Here is a 16214-nt window from a genome sequence, read left to right as displayed (position 1 = left end):
ATTTCCAAGTGAGGTAATATTCCCCATGACTATACTTGTTTGCACAGAAGATTGGAAACAAGGGACAATGCTTATATGAAAGTGACACACCTGTGTGTGTGTGTGTGCATATATAACATGGTACTAGTCTCCCGAGCCTCAATCAATGCTATGAGTTCTATCATGTGGTAGGACTTGTTATCAATATCTCTAAGTGCACCTGGTTCTCAAAAGTTAAGAAACACATATATATAATGATGTTTCCTAACTATTATATGTAGTTTTATTTTTCTCTCAGAGGAAATTTTTTAGTTAAGATCATATTTAAAATCTTTTTGCATACTTACCATTCTTAAATGCCAAGAATTCAAATACACTATGTACAATTGATACGATAACAGTAATAGCCAGTAAGTATGGATTAGTTTCCAAGAAAGCAATCTGCAAGGAGAGAAAATAGCAACAATAAGAAAGACAATTTTTTATATAGGTAAAAATCTATAAATTTATAATGGAAGAATATAATCGATTAAAATAACCTCAATATTAGTCTGGTACATTGGGGTGAGGCAGGGGTTCAAAATGCCGAGTTAAGTTTAGTGGAATTTGAACCCAGGACAAACAGTTTATATTTTAGCTTCTTTAGAGAAGAAACTAAAATATAATTTCATCCAAATTAATTAAATCTCAGATTAAGAATGAGGTAATAAGGATCGTAGAAATGGCCAGTAAAATAAAGGACAGTGGCACCATTTATATTAATACCTGCAATAATGGGAGAATATGAATATTTAACTTGATCTCCTGAAATTACTGAAACAAATATGTAAATGCTTCAAAGTAGATAAATCATGTATGTAGTTTTTTTTTCAAAACAGTTTTTGCATTTCTGTTTTGAAAATTGGAGACTCCAAATGAGGGAAAAAAAACTCCTTTACATGCAACTTACATAATGCACATCTTGTAAAAAGAAATTTTATTTTACAATTTACACAAAATATGGGGTTTTATAAGAGGTTTGTTATAATATTTGTAAACTATGCTCCAAGCTTATTCAATCTTAATATTTTTACATCAGCTAGAGCCAATGCCATTTATAGGCCTATTGAAATCAGGACAGAAAGATTATAACAGTAATGAGTAGAGGTAATAAGGGCAGCAAGCTGCCAGAAACGTTGGCACACTGGGCGAAATGCTTAGCAGTATTTCATCTGTCTTTACATTCTGAGTTCAAATTCCGCCAAGGTCAACTTTGCCTTTCATCTTTTCGAGGTCGATTAAATAAGTACCAGTTATGCACTGGGTTCGATCTAATCAACTTAATCCCTTTGTCTATCCTTGTTTGTCCCCTCTATGTTTAGCCCCTTGTGGGCAATAAAGAAATAAGTAATTAGAGTTAGAGGCCAATATAGCAGCAGTAAAAAAAAGCAGAGAGAAGAGACAGGATATCTATATGGACCAGAGAATGGAGCATGCCTGTGAGTGATTTTATGCTAATTGCTTGACTGAACCTCTTCTGAAGGCTGCCAAGTATATGTAGCAGCACTTTCAAATGTGGGAGCAGTACCTTCATTAAGAATCTCATCTAAATTTTGTAGAGGCTTTATAGCTGTTGGGGGCTGAAATATCTGGATCTAACAAGGACTAGTCCTTGAGATAATATGTTAAGAGGAATCTTCAATGATAACATTTCAAGCAATCACAAGGGTTCAAATTGCATGCTGTGCATGCTTAAGTGTATTGAGATGCAATGATATGTATTTGGTACATGCACCATTTCCTCTAAACATTGAAAATACATGAGAATGCTGATTGATGTGAGCCTGATATTTCATTCAAGAGGAAGATTTACACTTTACCTGTCTAATGTCAAGAAACAAGAGCTAAATACTCATTACTTTGGTGAAATAATATATTATCCACATATAGTACTAAGATTTGAACTCTTGTGTGTGTGTGTTTGTGTGTGCTAGAGAGTGAATAATTGAACACATCAACTATCCTCTGTTATTACACATCTCTGGATATCTAAATAGAGAATTACTTTAATGTACACTAATAAAATGATATATTTTGTCAAAAATGAACACAGTACACAGGCAAGGCTGTGTGTTTATGTGTTTGCTCCCACTGGCAACCAGTGTTGATTTGCTTGATTGCAGTCCTACGACTGAAATAAGTAAAAGAGTAGTGCAAATAGAAAGTGAAAAATAAGAGAATTTCTGAAACAATAAAATACAAACCTTGACAGAATCCTGCTCTTCCTCTCCTTCCTCAACAAAATTTGATCCCAATACATTGTACCACTTATTACGCATATTTTGTGCTGCATACAATTGCCAACGGAACAGTGAAATTGGTTTATAAGTGAGAGTTAGGTTCACAACCCTAAGATAATGAGAATGAAGAAATAAAATATTAGCATACAAAATAGTTTATAGGAAAAAAGTCTTACATAAATGTTGAGTACAGGTCTACACATGCTTGTTGGATGAGTGAGAAAGCTACTTTCCCTATTTTCTCATCATGGCAGGAGTTGGACAGTTTGGATACAAATCAACAAGCCTGAGGGCAACATTGTGTTCCAAGGTCTGCTTTGGAATGGTTTCTATGGCTGGATGCTCTTCCTAACACTTAAAAATATTTGTAACACTGGATATACGTTGTCACAAATTCTGAGGAAGAAGCACAGTTTATTGAAACATTCCCATTATTTACCTGATGCTTGTTTCATAGACATTAGTTAGTTTGGAACAGGCAACACAAAATAACGAAATTACTATTGCAAGATATTTTGCCTGACAACCTTCAACACCACATCCCTAATGAAGTTCAGAGCCCTTTTTTAAAATGCAAAATTAGCACAAGCCCAAAGCAGTTTGCAGTGAAATAAAATAGGTTTCCAAGAAGCACTCAATTTACAAGAATGATTAATATTAGACAAAATGCCTTGCAATACTTCTAGATCTTTACCACCTGAGTTCAAATCCTGCTCAGGTCAACTTAGCTTTTCATCTCTGGTAAGTGTGTGTATGGGGCAGAGAAAGAGAGAGAGGTTTGTTTCAATAAAATATAGTACCATCCAGATACTGGGGTCAATTCAAGTGACTTCACTTCTCCAAATTACTTGTCTCGTGTCTAAATTATGAATCAATTCTAGCATGGAAGACTGTCCCTACAATGAAAAGATGCTATAGTCATAAAAAATACTTCTAGGTAGCAGAGATCTTTTTGAGGAGATAATATGATATAGTGATGTGCTATGTAATTTTATTGAAATGCCAGAAGATCAATAAATTCATATTTACTTTGTAGAGTGATTAATTGGCACATAATCACTGTTGAGGTTCCAGTAGTCATTGAAGAAGATTACCGGGAAGTACTTGTTGGATCCAAGTTGAAAAACAACATCTGATAATAGTGAGACGAAAACAAAATTATCATCACAAAAACAATATATTATTCCATAAGGAAATCAGTTAAAAATAAAGTGAACATTACAACATTGTTTCAAACAGAAACCCTTTACTGATGAAGAAATTTAATTAAGAAATGTTTGAAATGGGCATAATAATTAAAATAAAGACAACAACTTACATTCATCCAAGGGCGGAGGAACCTGCCCTTTAACCCAAGGAAAATCATCATCAAGAAGATTAATAGTTAGGTTCGGATGCCAGTGAGATATAATTTCATATGATGAAGAATTTTCTTTCTGTAAAAAAATACATGAACAATATATAAATATATAATACAAGGATGTATAAAACTGCTGATGTTGCCGCGCCACTGCCACCAGTTTCTTAAGTTAGAGAATTAAGTGAGATTGCAAACAATCTACAAGTGTCTTGCTATTTCATTTAACTGAACAATAAGTTTACTTTATTTGGTTACTACAATTACTCAGTCAGTGGACTCTGGCCATGCCGAGGCATCATCTTGAAGAGTATTTGTTTATATTGTGCCCTGTACTTATATCCCTTGCAGTGTTTTGCATTCTCTACATTCTGGGACCAAATGTCCCTGTGTTTAAATACTAGTAAAATATTGATTGTATTTATGTTAGAAATTATCATTATTATATCTACAGAGGATATGCAAAAGCTTGAAAGAAATAAAGCCAGCATGCTCTGCCGGATGGTTAATGTCAGTGAGCATGAGAAAAATTGGGTATAAGTGACATCAGATATAGTGTGCAAGATACTGTTAGTATGATCATGAGATGCATATGGACAAGGACAGCTGCATAAAGTGCTGATCTTTAATTATGGAGGGAACTTGTGGAAGGGACAGGTCCAGGAAGACTTGGGACAAAGTGGTGAGAAATGATCTGCTGATGTTAAGCCTCACAGAGATGACAAGTGACTGAGGCCTCTGGTGATTTGCTGAGCTAAAATGATGTCCATCCATACATACAGGCATGTCCTTTATGACCACGACCCTGCCTCACACACACAATCTGTCCTGTCAAAATACCCCTACACTCCATCTTTTCAACATCCTCATTCTACTACCCAGGATCACCACTCACTGCAGGCCCCTTCACTCTCCTTCATGAGCCTATCCAAACATTTTCCGTGCCCCCTCCCTGTCACTATTTTCTCTCACTATCACTTGCTACAATCATGTCTCCTATCTCTATACACCGCCCCCTCACTCTAATGAAACATCCTCCTTTACCCCATCCTGTACTACTTATAACCCCCTCCCCTTATACATTTCCAACACCATCTACCCCCCCCCCACTTAACTGACCAAGTCTCTCCTCAACTCCAAACCCAGAAGGAAACTTGCAACCTTGATGAATGGCACCCACCACAAGAATACTTTAATAAATTATAAGTAATTAAACTGCACTAGCTGTTGATTGGAACCATAGCTGCAACATTTAGGTTAATGCTTGTTAATACTCTTGTGAAATATATGAAATAGGTCATATTAAATAAATTGTAGACAATGAAATGTGAGGCTGTAGTGTGATAAGTCTAAAATTCATCTCCTTTTCACAGACCAAAAAACCATTTGGTGCTTAACTCAGCTAGACAGCCTCAGCAGACCACTAAGAGCAGATGGTCACAGCAGACTATTAAGAACAGACAGTTTTAGGCATTCAGACACACTACCTTAAGTAAGATACAACTTTGGACACTCTAACATGATGTACTACAGCAAGCCTACTACAAAATACAGCACAGTTTTCTCTTCCCAGCCAGTGGTTATATTATCAGCATTATTCTTGTGTAGACAGCCAACACAGTAAATCACATCCAGCAATAATAAATATGTTAAAAGTTGAAAGTTTGTGAGTTGTTTCATTTATTATACATGCAGCCAGTTAGACCACATGACAATGGTCTTCAATAATACAACACACACCAACAAGCAACCTCCATGACAAAGCTGGTTAAGCATCCTTGTGACAATCTAATCAATAAGTGCAGTTTCTTTGCATTTAACTTATATTTAAAAAAAAAATATTCTTGTGGTAAGTGCCACTTATCATGACAGTCAAAGACTAGGAAGGTCATGCAGGTCATAGATTTGGCAGCAATTATGTCATTATTACTAACAATAACTATTACACAGCTACTGTTGACTGAAAGGATAAGGATGGATATATTTACAAGGTGTCCAACATGAATATATATTTTATTTGTTTCAGTCAGACACCACTTTGAAGAAGTTTTAGTTTCTTCTACCAAATCTACTCAGGGTTTTGGTCAGCCTGTGAGACTACAGTAAAAGATACTTGCCCAAGGTGTCACCACTATGGGGCTGAACCCAGAACTATGTGGTTTGGAAGCAAGCTTCTTATCACATAGCCATGTCTGTGCCTATATTTATTGTATCATCATTGTCATTCAACGTCTGTTGTCCATGCTGGCATGGGTTGGACAGTGACCAGGGTTGGTAAGCTGAGGAGCTGCACCAGACTCCAGTCTGGTTTGGCATGGTTTCTATGGCTGGATGCCCTACGATTGTTGACAAGATCCATGAAAATTAAAAGATTAAGTATCAAAGGATATTAATAGGGACAAAAAAACAAACAAACAAACAAACAAAAAAAACAATTTAGCTGTAACCATGACCACTTCTGTGCAATAATCCAGGTTGCTGTGGTTGATGTTTAGCTTCAATTTCTTTACATCAAATACAAGAGCGAGAATATTTCCAGTGATTTGCAGCAGTTTTGGGGAAAATGGAAATATGTTATACCAACCGTAGGAGAAAGTGAAACTGCAAATGGGTGATAAGAACTGGTGTGGGTGGTGTGCTTTGAGTGGAACTAGTATGTTCTCAAGCCCTCATCAACAGTCATTCTATATCACATTACCACCATGTAATACATGTTAAGTTTAGAATTAAATAAGAAATAAATATATTTCTGTAACTACAATAATAAGGAGAATTTATTGGGAGAAAAATGAAAAAATTGGCAAGCTTTAGATTAATTGACCTGGCGGAATTGTGAGCACACTGGGCACTTAGCAGCATTTTGTCCATCTTTACATTCTGAGTTCAAATTCCTCCAAAATCAACATTGCCTTTCATCCTTACGGGGTCTATAAAATCAGTATCAGTGAGCACTGGGGTCGATGTAATTAACTTAACCTCTTCCCTGAACTCGTCAGTCTCGTACTAAAATTTGAAACAAATTAAGGTAAAAATTTACCTTTACATAATAAATAGGTCACTGTGACATATTTTCGAATATGCACGGTAAATATATTTATATTGGTATTCTTATTTGTTTCAGCCATTTGACTTCGGCCATGCTGGAGCACCGCCTTTAGTCGAACAAATCGACCCCAGGACATTCTTTGTAAACCTAGCACTTATTCTATCGGTCTCTTTGGCCGAACCGCTAAGTTGCAGGGATGTGAACACACCAACATCGGTTGCCAAGCGATGGCGGTAGGGGGGGGATAAACAGATACACACACACACATACGATGGGCTTCTTTCAGTTTCTGTCTACCAAATCCACTTACAAGGCTTTGGTCAGGCCCGAAGCTATAGTAGAAGACACTTGCTCAAGGTGCCACGCAGTAGGACTGAATCCGGAACCATGTGGTTGGTAAGCATACTACTTTATTTCATAAATATTTGCCATACCACAGCCACTCCTGTGCCTATAATCACATTTATTGGAGAAAGAGAATGAGAGATGTTTAGCTGAACAACCTCACATAACTGATAGTTATTTTATTAATTGTTAATAAGTGGAAAGTCAAAGTTGGTCCTTGTGTGATTCTAACTCAAAATGTAAAAGGCTTGAAACTCAATAGGACAAAACATTTAACCTGGTTGTCTACTGGACCAAAGACCACTAGATAATTTCCTTTGTTCCAAGGGAATAATTCTTGAAAAGAGGATTAAATTCTTTTATTCCACTGAACCCAGAGGTAGCCAATCAGCTGCTCTGGCAACGATCACGCTCGGATGGTGCTCTTAGCGCTCCACTAGCATGGATGCCAGTCATTGAATTTGATTTCGATTTCACTTGCCTCAACAGGTCTTCGCAAGCAGAGTTTAGTGTCCAATGATGGAAAGGTACACCTAAGTGGGCTGGTTACACCCCTGGTATAGGCCACGGGTTATGGTCTCACTTGGCTTGCCAGGTTTTCTCACGCACAGCATATTTCCAAATTGCATAACCTAATAGGTAACATTATGTAAATTCATTGCATTACAGAGTGAAGGGGAGATAGGAATGCAATCACAGCAATAAGTTTAATGTTTTCCTTTTCAGTGTATTGTGCAGGGGGCATTGTCTTCAAGAGTATTTGATTATATATTGTATTTGCATATGGATGAGGATAGCTGTGTGAAAAAGTGTCACACCCTAACAGTGGAGGGAACCTGTGGAAGAGGTAGACCCAGTAAGACATGGGATGAGGTGGTGAAGCATGACCATCGAACATTGGGCCTCACAGAGGCAATGACAAACGACCAAGACCTTTGGAGATACACTGTGCATGAGAAAACCCGGCAAGCCAAGTGAGATCGTAGCTGTGGCCAATGCCAGTGTCGAATAATGAGCCAGTTTAAAAATACCCTCCAGTTGTTGGGCAATATGCTGTGCATGAGAAAACCAGTTGAGTCAAATGAAATCATAGTCATGGCTGATGCCAGTGCTGCCTGACTGGCCCCTATGCCGGTGACATGTTAAAAGCACTATGTGAGCGTGGTTGATGCCAGTGCCACCTGACTGGCTCCCGTGCTAGTGGCACGTAGAAAACTGGTTTTAGAAAGGGCATCCAACTATAGAAACATTGCTAGATCAGATTGGAGCCTGGAGCAGCCACCTGGCTTGCCAGTCAAACCGTTCAACCCATGCCAGCATGGAAAGCAAACGCTAAATGATGATGATGATATTGTGTCCTATAATTAATTTTACTGGCCTGGAAGGATGAAAGAAAACTGAATTCGTTTGGGATTTGAAATCAAAATTACAAGAATATACACTCTACTGATTTGTTCACCAAGCTTGCCAATATAAATATGTGACAACTACAGAATGAATGAGCATACAATGGAAGAATTAGCAACACTGCAATTAAGAATAAAGTTGACCAAAGCTATGGTGCAGTCTTACTCTGCTACAAGAACGTTATTCTATGGTGGCAAACTGTACAATGTCACAACAGTAGCTTCTTTATGGATGAAGAGTGACTTTACAAAGAACAAGTAGGAATTTTACTGGGAATAGATTTCAAAAGTTTACCACATATCCTATAAGCACTAACTAGCATAGCCAGAGTGTGTGCTGCCCCTGGACCCCACAAGAAACACATATTGCCTACAGCAATAGCCTACAACAGTCCTGAGATGGACTGTCCCACCTCCCAGCTACACTAGTGCCTATAAGGCAAAGGTTACATGTTTTGATGTGCCAGTTTAAACTTCAGAGGAAAGTTATCTAAGCTAAATTCACCATGAAAATTGTAAGTTTAGTTTAGATAGTAGAACTATAAGCGATCAAAGGATTTATATATATAGCTAACACATGCCAAAACATTTTGGCAAAGAATGCTGGAAGCACTTCAACTTTGTTTATCTCCCCACCCCAACAAGTTTTCTAAGCAAAATAAGACTGCATGTTCGTGTTTTGAATGTTATTGACGCCTGGAAATGTGCACATGTAATTCTTGGGCCAATTCAGTATGAAACAATATGTGACAATGCAATCATATCTGATACTATGGTAAAAAAGACACTCATAATGCCATGCAGTGGGATTGAACACAGGGTCTTCTGACATGAAGCAATCACCTTAACATCATTTTGGCATGTCTGCATCTATACATACAATCACATAAATATGCACACAAAGTAATTCAAGATTACCTTTAGCATTTTTATACTTAAAATTGTTACTACACACACACACTTTACTTCTTTCAGTCACTGATCTGCATTCATGCAAGAACACTGCCTTGAAAGGTTTTAGTCAAACAAATTGTCTCCTTTCAAATACCACATTCACTCAAAAAGCAAATGTTGACCTAGAGTTATAGAAGACACACGTCCAAGCACCATTCAGTGGGATATAATGCCAAATCATATGGTTGTAAAAAGAACTTCTTAACCACACAGCCATGCCTGTAACTTATACACATATAATTTAATGTTTTCTCTGGCTGGATGCCCTCCCTGGGCCTCCCCTTCCATAGGTTCCATCCACATTAGCGATTAGCACTTCTCTATGCAGTTATCCTCATCACATGACTATACCAGTGCAGTTTTCTCTCTTGCACACATTTGATGTTTCTTATGCTCAATTTTTCTTTCAATACATTTGCACTTTGTAGCACAAGTACAATGACGTTGCACATCCACCTGTGAGCCTTCACATGCCCTCTGCATTCATAGCCCATGTTTCAGTACCATGTAGCATTGTTGTTCATACACAGGCATCATACAATCAGCCTGTCATTCTGAGAGAAAGGCCTTTTATTACGAAGAGGTAATAGCTCCTGAACTTTCTCCAGCCAGTTCTAACTTGTTCACACTATACTTTTAGATTAATCATCTCCCCTGCTAATTACATCTAGGTAACAAAAGCTACTAACTACCTTTAGTAAACCAATAGGTGTGCTCATAGTATGTATTGCTTAAATGCATTTATTACACACAAAGCATACTTTCAGAGTTAGTCTGCCTTACTCTTTTTCTGCATAACAAACAAGACCATTTTCTCTAAAAATATCAGGATCCTGTTTTCTTTCGTACTTAGTAAAACCTTAGTCTTTGCTAAATTAACCTTAAAACCTCTTGATTCTAGGTTTAGCTTCCATGCTCAGAATTTCTGAATTTCACTAGAGATTTAGCAATGAAAACTAGATCATCAGCTTATCAGGGATCTCATACGTACCCAACAATGTCATTCTGAAAATATACTATCATATCAATGAAATCTCAAAGCTACAAGATAATGTATGATAAATTCACAATGATGTGAATAAATAACTTCTCCAAGCCAATGAATGCCAGGAACAGTTGTTTACTCTTAGCTAAGTATTTTTCCTTCATATTGTCTTATTACAAAGATTGGTACCTCTTCAAGAGATATGGCATCTCAACTAGGTTTAGTGTCATGAACCAATTGTGCTATGACCCTCTCTCCATTACCTTTGATAATCTCCTCTCAAGTTTTCTCTTTGTAAGGCATCTCCTTTGCTTTTGAGGCAGTTTATGATGGCACCACTACACCAGTCACCTCCTTGCATAACTCGATCAATTATCCACACTGTAATCATGTAGCCTATCTCAAGAGACATTTTGAGCATTTTTGCAACTATCATTAATAGACCTGCAGCTTTCTTTATGCCTTTGACTGCTTTACCTATTCTGCTGGTGACACCTTGAATTGTTGATCACTTTGAGGTGAGCATGCAGTAGTCCCTCTTTAGCCAATGTGTTCTTTATATTCAACAGCATCTCATGAGTGTGCTTCCATACCATTTTCTTGTCTTTCATACTTATGGTGAACATGCTCTCATTGTTCCAAAAACATTTCTTATTAATGATATCTTGCTTGCTCCCAAATACTGTCTCATAATATGGAACGCTTCAAAATTTTGATGCTAATGTTGCAGCATAAAAGATGCACAAGTATATTAAATGTATCCCAATATCAGCAGTGCGTAGTCAGAAATAAAATGTTTAAGTGCATTCAAACATGCACTTTAGGATCAACTTTGCATATAGAACCCAGGACAAGGCTGTGAAGCCATGAATTTCACCACCCATCACCCATGTGGATTTGGGTTGAGCACATTGTGTGATACCACAAGCAAATGTCTCTTACAATAACCCTGGGCCAATGCAAAGCTTGTTAATGGATTTTTTAGATGGAAACCGGCAAGGCCACATATGGCATCTTGGAGAAAGTGTTTTCTACAATAGCTCTGAGGTCAATCAAAGTGTTCTAAGATTTTGTAAATGGAAACTGAAAACCACATTTATATTCTTTATTTATACCTATATCTGTGTGTGTGTGTACATTATATATATAGGCAGTGTTTCAGATCAGGACACCCACATAAGTTGGATTTTCTGTTTTGACAGGGAGTTTTCCAATTTTCCGTTTTTTATCACAGCCTTCAAAATGATTGGGGTATGGAAGAGGAGAAACATCATTCTATGAAAGAAAATTTAAAAAAAAATTTTTTTTTTCAACTCCCTTTCCCCCTCACAACCCACATTTGGACCAATTTTTTTTGCACTAGCAATGGAGTTTAAAAGAGTGATCAAACAGATTTTGACAGAGCAATTATAGAAATAGAAAGCAAAAGTTATTTTACACACACACACATTCTTTTATTCTTTTACTTGTTTCAGTCATTTGACTGTGGCCATGCTGGAGAACTACCATGAAGGGTCAAGTCCCCAGGACTTATTCTTTGTAAGCCTAGCATTTATTCTATCAGTCTCTTATGCAGAACTGTTAAGTTACAGGGATGTAAACACACCAATGTTGACTGTCAAGCGATAGTGGGGAGGGGGTCAAACAGACACAAACACACAAATATATATATATATATATATATATATATATATGCACATACATAAAAGACAGGCTTCTTGTAGTTTCTGTCTACCAAATCCATTCACAAAGCTTGCCCAAGGTGCTACGCAGTGAAACTGAACATGGAACCATGTAGTTGGGAAGTAATCTTTGTACCACACAATTATGCCTGCACCTTTTATATACATATAAAATCATCATTGCTTTTACGTTCACTTTTCCATGTTTGAATAGGTCAGATAGAATTTGCTGAACCAGATCTATGTCTGAATGCCCTTCCTGTCACAAACTGTTTTCATGCAATTCAAATTTTCTCCAAAGCCAGAAAATGGAAATGGGCAACACCATTTGTTTGATGGTAATGTCCATTTTATAACTGTCATGCAATAACCAAGACAATAAGATACAACCCACCACACACAATAGTTACTTATCATTCTCTATCCACCAACTCTATTGAGAGAGAGAGAGAGAGAGAGAGAGAGAAAGAGAGAGGGAGAGAGAGAGAGAGAGAGAGAGAGAGAGATTAGAGATATGAAATAGTTTTGGCTATCTCATGAAGGAATATTTGCAAATAGAGAGAGAGAGAGAGGATGACTAAGAAAAAATATCAAGTTTCACTGTATACATGACAATCAAGTTTATTCTATAACTTGTTTTTCTCACACTGATAAAGGTTTGCAAGTCCACAAATTAATTTCAACAAAACATGTCATTTGTGAACCCTAATACTTAAATTTGATCTCAATCCTCCTCCTCCTCCTCCTACAACAACAACAACCATTATCAAAGTCTTGACTAATATACACATTCAACCATCAGCTCAAAGTTACTTTTACCTACAGCATGCATTCATAATGTTCTATATCATCATCACCAACATCCCCACCTCCACTATCATCATTAGAAGAGCATATCTTGCTGTGCATTCCACACAGACGGTTAATTAATGCCTCTGGCACTCCACAAATTAGCATCATTCATTTGATAGATGAAAGGTGAAGTAGATGAGGAGATCCAGTAGAATCAACAAACTATGATGAAGAAAAAATTGAGAAGTATTTTGTGTGTGTTTTAATTAATTTATTTTGTTTTGCTTATTCATGAAGCCAGAAGCCCCATGACACTAAATTTGATTGTATACAATAAGCTCATCATTATACAAGATGTGACAAATAAAAACCCCACATTAGCCACATGAAGATACCATTACCACCTGCATAATTTCACTTGTGCAACATTAATGGCCTATGTTTCACTGCCATGTAGGGAAGCTGTCTGTACACACACAATCTGCCTTTCACTGAGCGAAAGGCCCTTTGTTACCAGGAAAGGTAATAAACTTTGCCCAGCCCATTCTTATTCTAGCAACAACATATTCAAAATATTCTCTTCCACTACTAACTTGGTTGCCTAGGTAACAGAAGCCATCGACCACTTCTAAGGACAACACTGGACATTTGTGGAAGTCAACCAGTCTCTTTTGTCAAACCAATAAGTCAGGATTTCCCAACCAGGGGTGCGAGATTGCATTTCCAAATGATTTGGGCAGGGCTGGATTTATAGAGTCAAAGAAGGCAATTGCTCTGGACACCTTCATTCTTATATAAATTATTACTTTAAGGGGTGCAAAAACATTAGAAGTTTTTAGGAGTGCAGGGCATAAAAAAAAAGGTTGGGAACCACTGCACTAAGTTATAGGAACATAAGCAAGCTAATACTGGTTGGGTTGTCAAGCAGTGACAGGGGACAAACTCAAAGATACATGCATATATATATATATATACAATGCACTTCTGCATAGTTTCTGTCAATCAAATTTACTCAGAAGGCATTGATTGGTTTGGGGTTTTGGTAGAAGACACTTGTCCTAGGTGTCATGAAGTGGGACTGAACCTAATACCATGTAGTTGCAAAAGAAGTTTCTTAAATACAAAGCCATGCCTGGTTAACTATTTTGATAAAAATGATAGTTATAAGGTGTCAGTTATTCTGTTATCCAATCATAGTTACTGTATAGGATTTTCTAAAATGGTCCTCTAAAGAGAGGAGTGCCTTATATTCAAGATTTCTATTTTGAAAGGCTCCAAATATATGCTAAACCATCTGTATCAGGATGTTTTAACCTATAGTCTTTTTTTATTTTTTTTACTCTTTTACTTGTTTCAGTCATTTGACTGTGGCCATGCTGGAGCACCACCTTTAGTCGAGCAAATCGACCCCAGGACTTATTCTTTCTAAGCCTAGTACTTATTCTATCGGTCTCTTTTGCCAAACCGCTAAGTGGGGGGACAAACACAGACACACACATATATATATATATATATACACATATATACGGTGGGTTTCTTTCAGTTTCTGTTTACCAAATCCACTCACAAGGCTTTGGTCGGCCCGAGGCTATAGTAGAAGACACCCGCCCAAGGTGTCACGCAGTGGGACTGAACCCGGAACCATGTGGTTGGTAAGCAAGCTACTTACCACATAGCCACTTCCAAAATCCATATATAATATTAGCATTTAATCAACTTATTGAGAATGACTGTACTGTTAAGACCTACAGATTTTTGCATGAATTGCCAATGCATAGAGTTTTCAAATAATAAAATATTTCTTGTGTTGGTATGACATTAAAAGCTCTCACTCCATTTTTTCAGTGAATGGAATAGGAAGGACAATTAGCACCAAACCCAAATGAAATTCAAAGACAGTTTCATTAAGGAGAGAAGGACAGTAACCATGATCCATTACAGCTTTAGAATTTCTGAGGTTGGTGGAAGATATCCTCAAACTAGAGACTTGAGCTAAATGCTTGCAACAAAGCAAATTTCAATGAAGGCACCTAAAGTTCTAGGTGGTGGTGTTAAACCAAGCAAAGGATTAAGTCTAACAACCAAGAACTTAAAATGCAAAGAACCAAAACAAATACTACAATTCACTTCATTTGAAGCTCTGATAATCCCATCAACTCCCCACCTTGGACTGATACTTAATTTTACAGACCCCAGAACAATAAAAGTCCTTGGTGAGATTTGAATTCAGAATGCAAAGAACCAGAACAGATACTGCAATGCATATTTTCCTATTCCCTTAAGTCATGCGTCATTCTCAAGAACACAAAACAAGCAGTGAATAAACTTGTGTCTAATGACCAGGAACTTCAGAAAACAAAACAATAATTAGTTTTTTTTACCTTTCTAAGGTTAGGATGTGCTTCTGTTTCTCCAGTCAATAGATTCACAGTCTCGTGGAATTTTCTTTTCTTGTATTTATTTAATTCTGGAAAAAAAAAAAAAAAAAAAAAAAATCAGTATACTGCTGGCATTTAGATTAAGTTTGTCTCATGTCTCCCTTTCAAAGAAGAACACGTTAACCATCTAAAAGGAGATGTATATACATTAGATGTAATAAATTTACTAACACATCGATTATTATAAGAGTGTGATTATGTGGTTAAGAAGCTTGCTTACTGCATGGCACTTTAGCTCCAGGTTGACCAAAGCCTTCTGAATGGATTTGGTAGATGGAAACTGAAAGAAACCTGTCGTGTGTATGTGTACCCTTGTCTAGACATCATGTAATGGTTGTAAACCTGCATAATTGTCATACAAGTGATGCTGTCTGTTTCCAGTCTTCCTCAAAAACATTAACCCTGCTAGGAAACAGGTGAAGGTTGGTAATGGGAAAAGTATCTGGCTGTAGAAAATCTGCCTCTGAATTCCCTCTGACCCATATAAGCAGCATGGATAAGTGGATGTTAAACAAACACAAATACGATGACACACACAAAAAAAAAAATTTCAAGACAGTACGAAAGTATGAAAACCATACAAACAATGAAATCACCATAAAGACAATTGTTTGTATAAACCAACAATACTTTGATGTCTTGACAAGTCAGAAACCCTACATCAAAATCAAACAAGGTGTCAATATTTTCCTTAGTTACATACATATACACATACACACATGATGATGAAGACACACACACAACACTGTTCAAATCATAGTAACAGAAGTGTTAAAATACAGATAAAATATGTTACTCTGCATTTAAATATATCAACAAATATAACAATTATTATTATATTTCAAATCTTACATACACTACACTTTTTATATGCCATTATCATAAAATCACAGACAACAACAACAATATTATAATAATTGTCATGTCTAAGACAAAATAGATTTCCTTGTC

General features: G+C 36.8%; 1 protein-coding gene across 3 annotated transcripts in view; it reads right to left on the bottom strand.

Annotated features, from left to right (window-relative positions):
• LOC106874411 (putative lipid scramblase CLPTM1) overlaps positions 1 to 16214 on the bottom strand; it is a 64343-nt gene that overhangs the window by 13268 nt on the left and 34861 nt on the right. For all 3 annotated transcript variants that reach the window (XM_089365162.1, XM_089365161.1, XM_014922136.3), the window contains 5 exons: positions 15207 to 15292; positions 3577 to 3694; positions 3288 to 3390; positions 2223 to 2367; positions 327 to 420 (listed from right to left, as the gene is read on the bottom strand). In XM_089365162.1, the coding sequence (XP_089221288.1) occupies positions 327 to 420; positions 2223 to 2367; positions 3288 to 3390; positions 3577 to 3694; positions 15207 to 15292 (546 nt within the window). The remainder of the gene's footprint in view (positions 1 to 326; positions 421 to 2222; positions 2368 to 3287; positions 3391 to 3576; positions 3695 to 15206; positions 15293 to 16214) is intronic.

This window comes from Octopus bimaculoides, chromosome Z (assembly GCF_046866305.1).
Source record: "Octopus bimaculoides isolate indiv1 chromosome Z, ASM4686630v1, whole genome shotgun sequence".
NCBI classification, from domain to species: Eukaryota; Metazoa; Mollusca; class Cephalopoda; order Octopoda; family Octopodidae; genus Octopus; species Octopus bimaculoides.
This window is presented reverse-complemented; position numbering and strand designations above follow the sequence as displayed.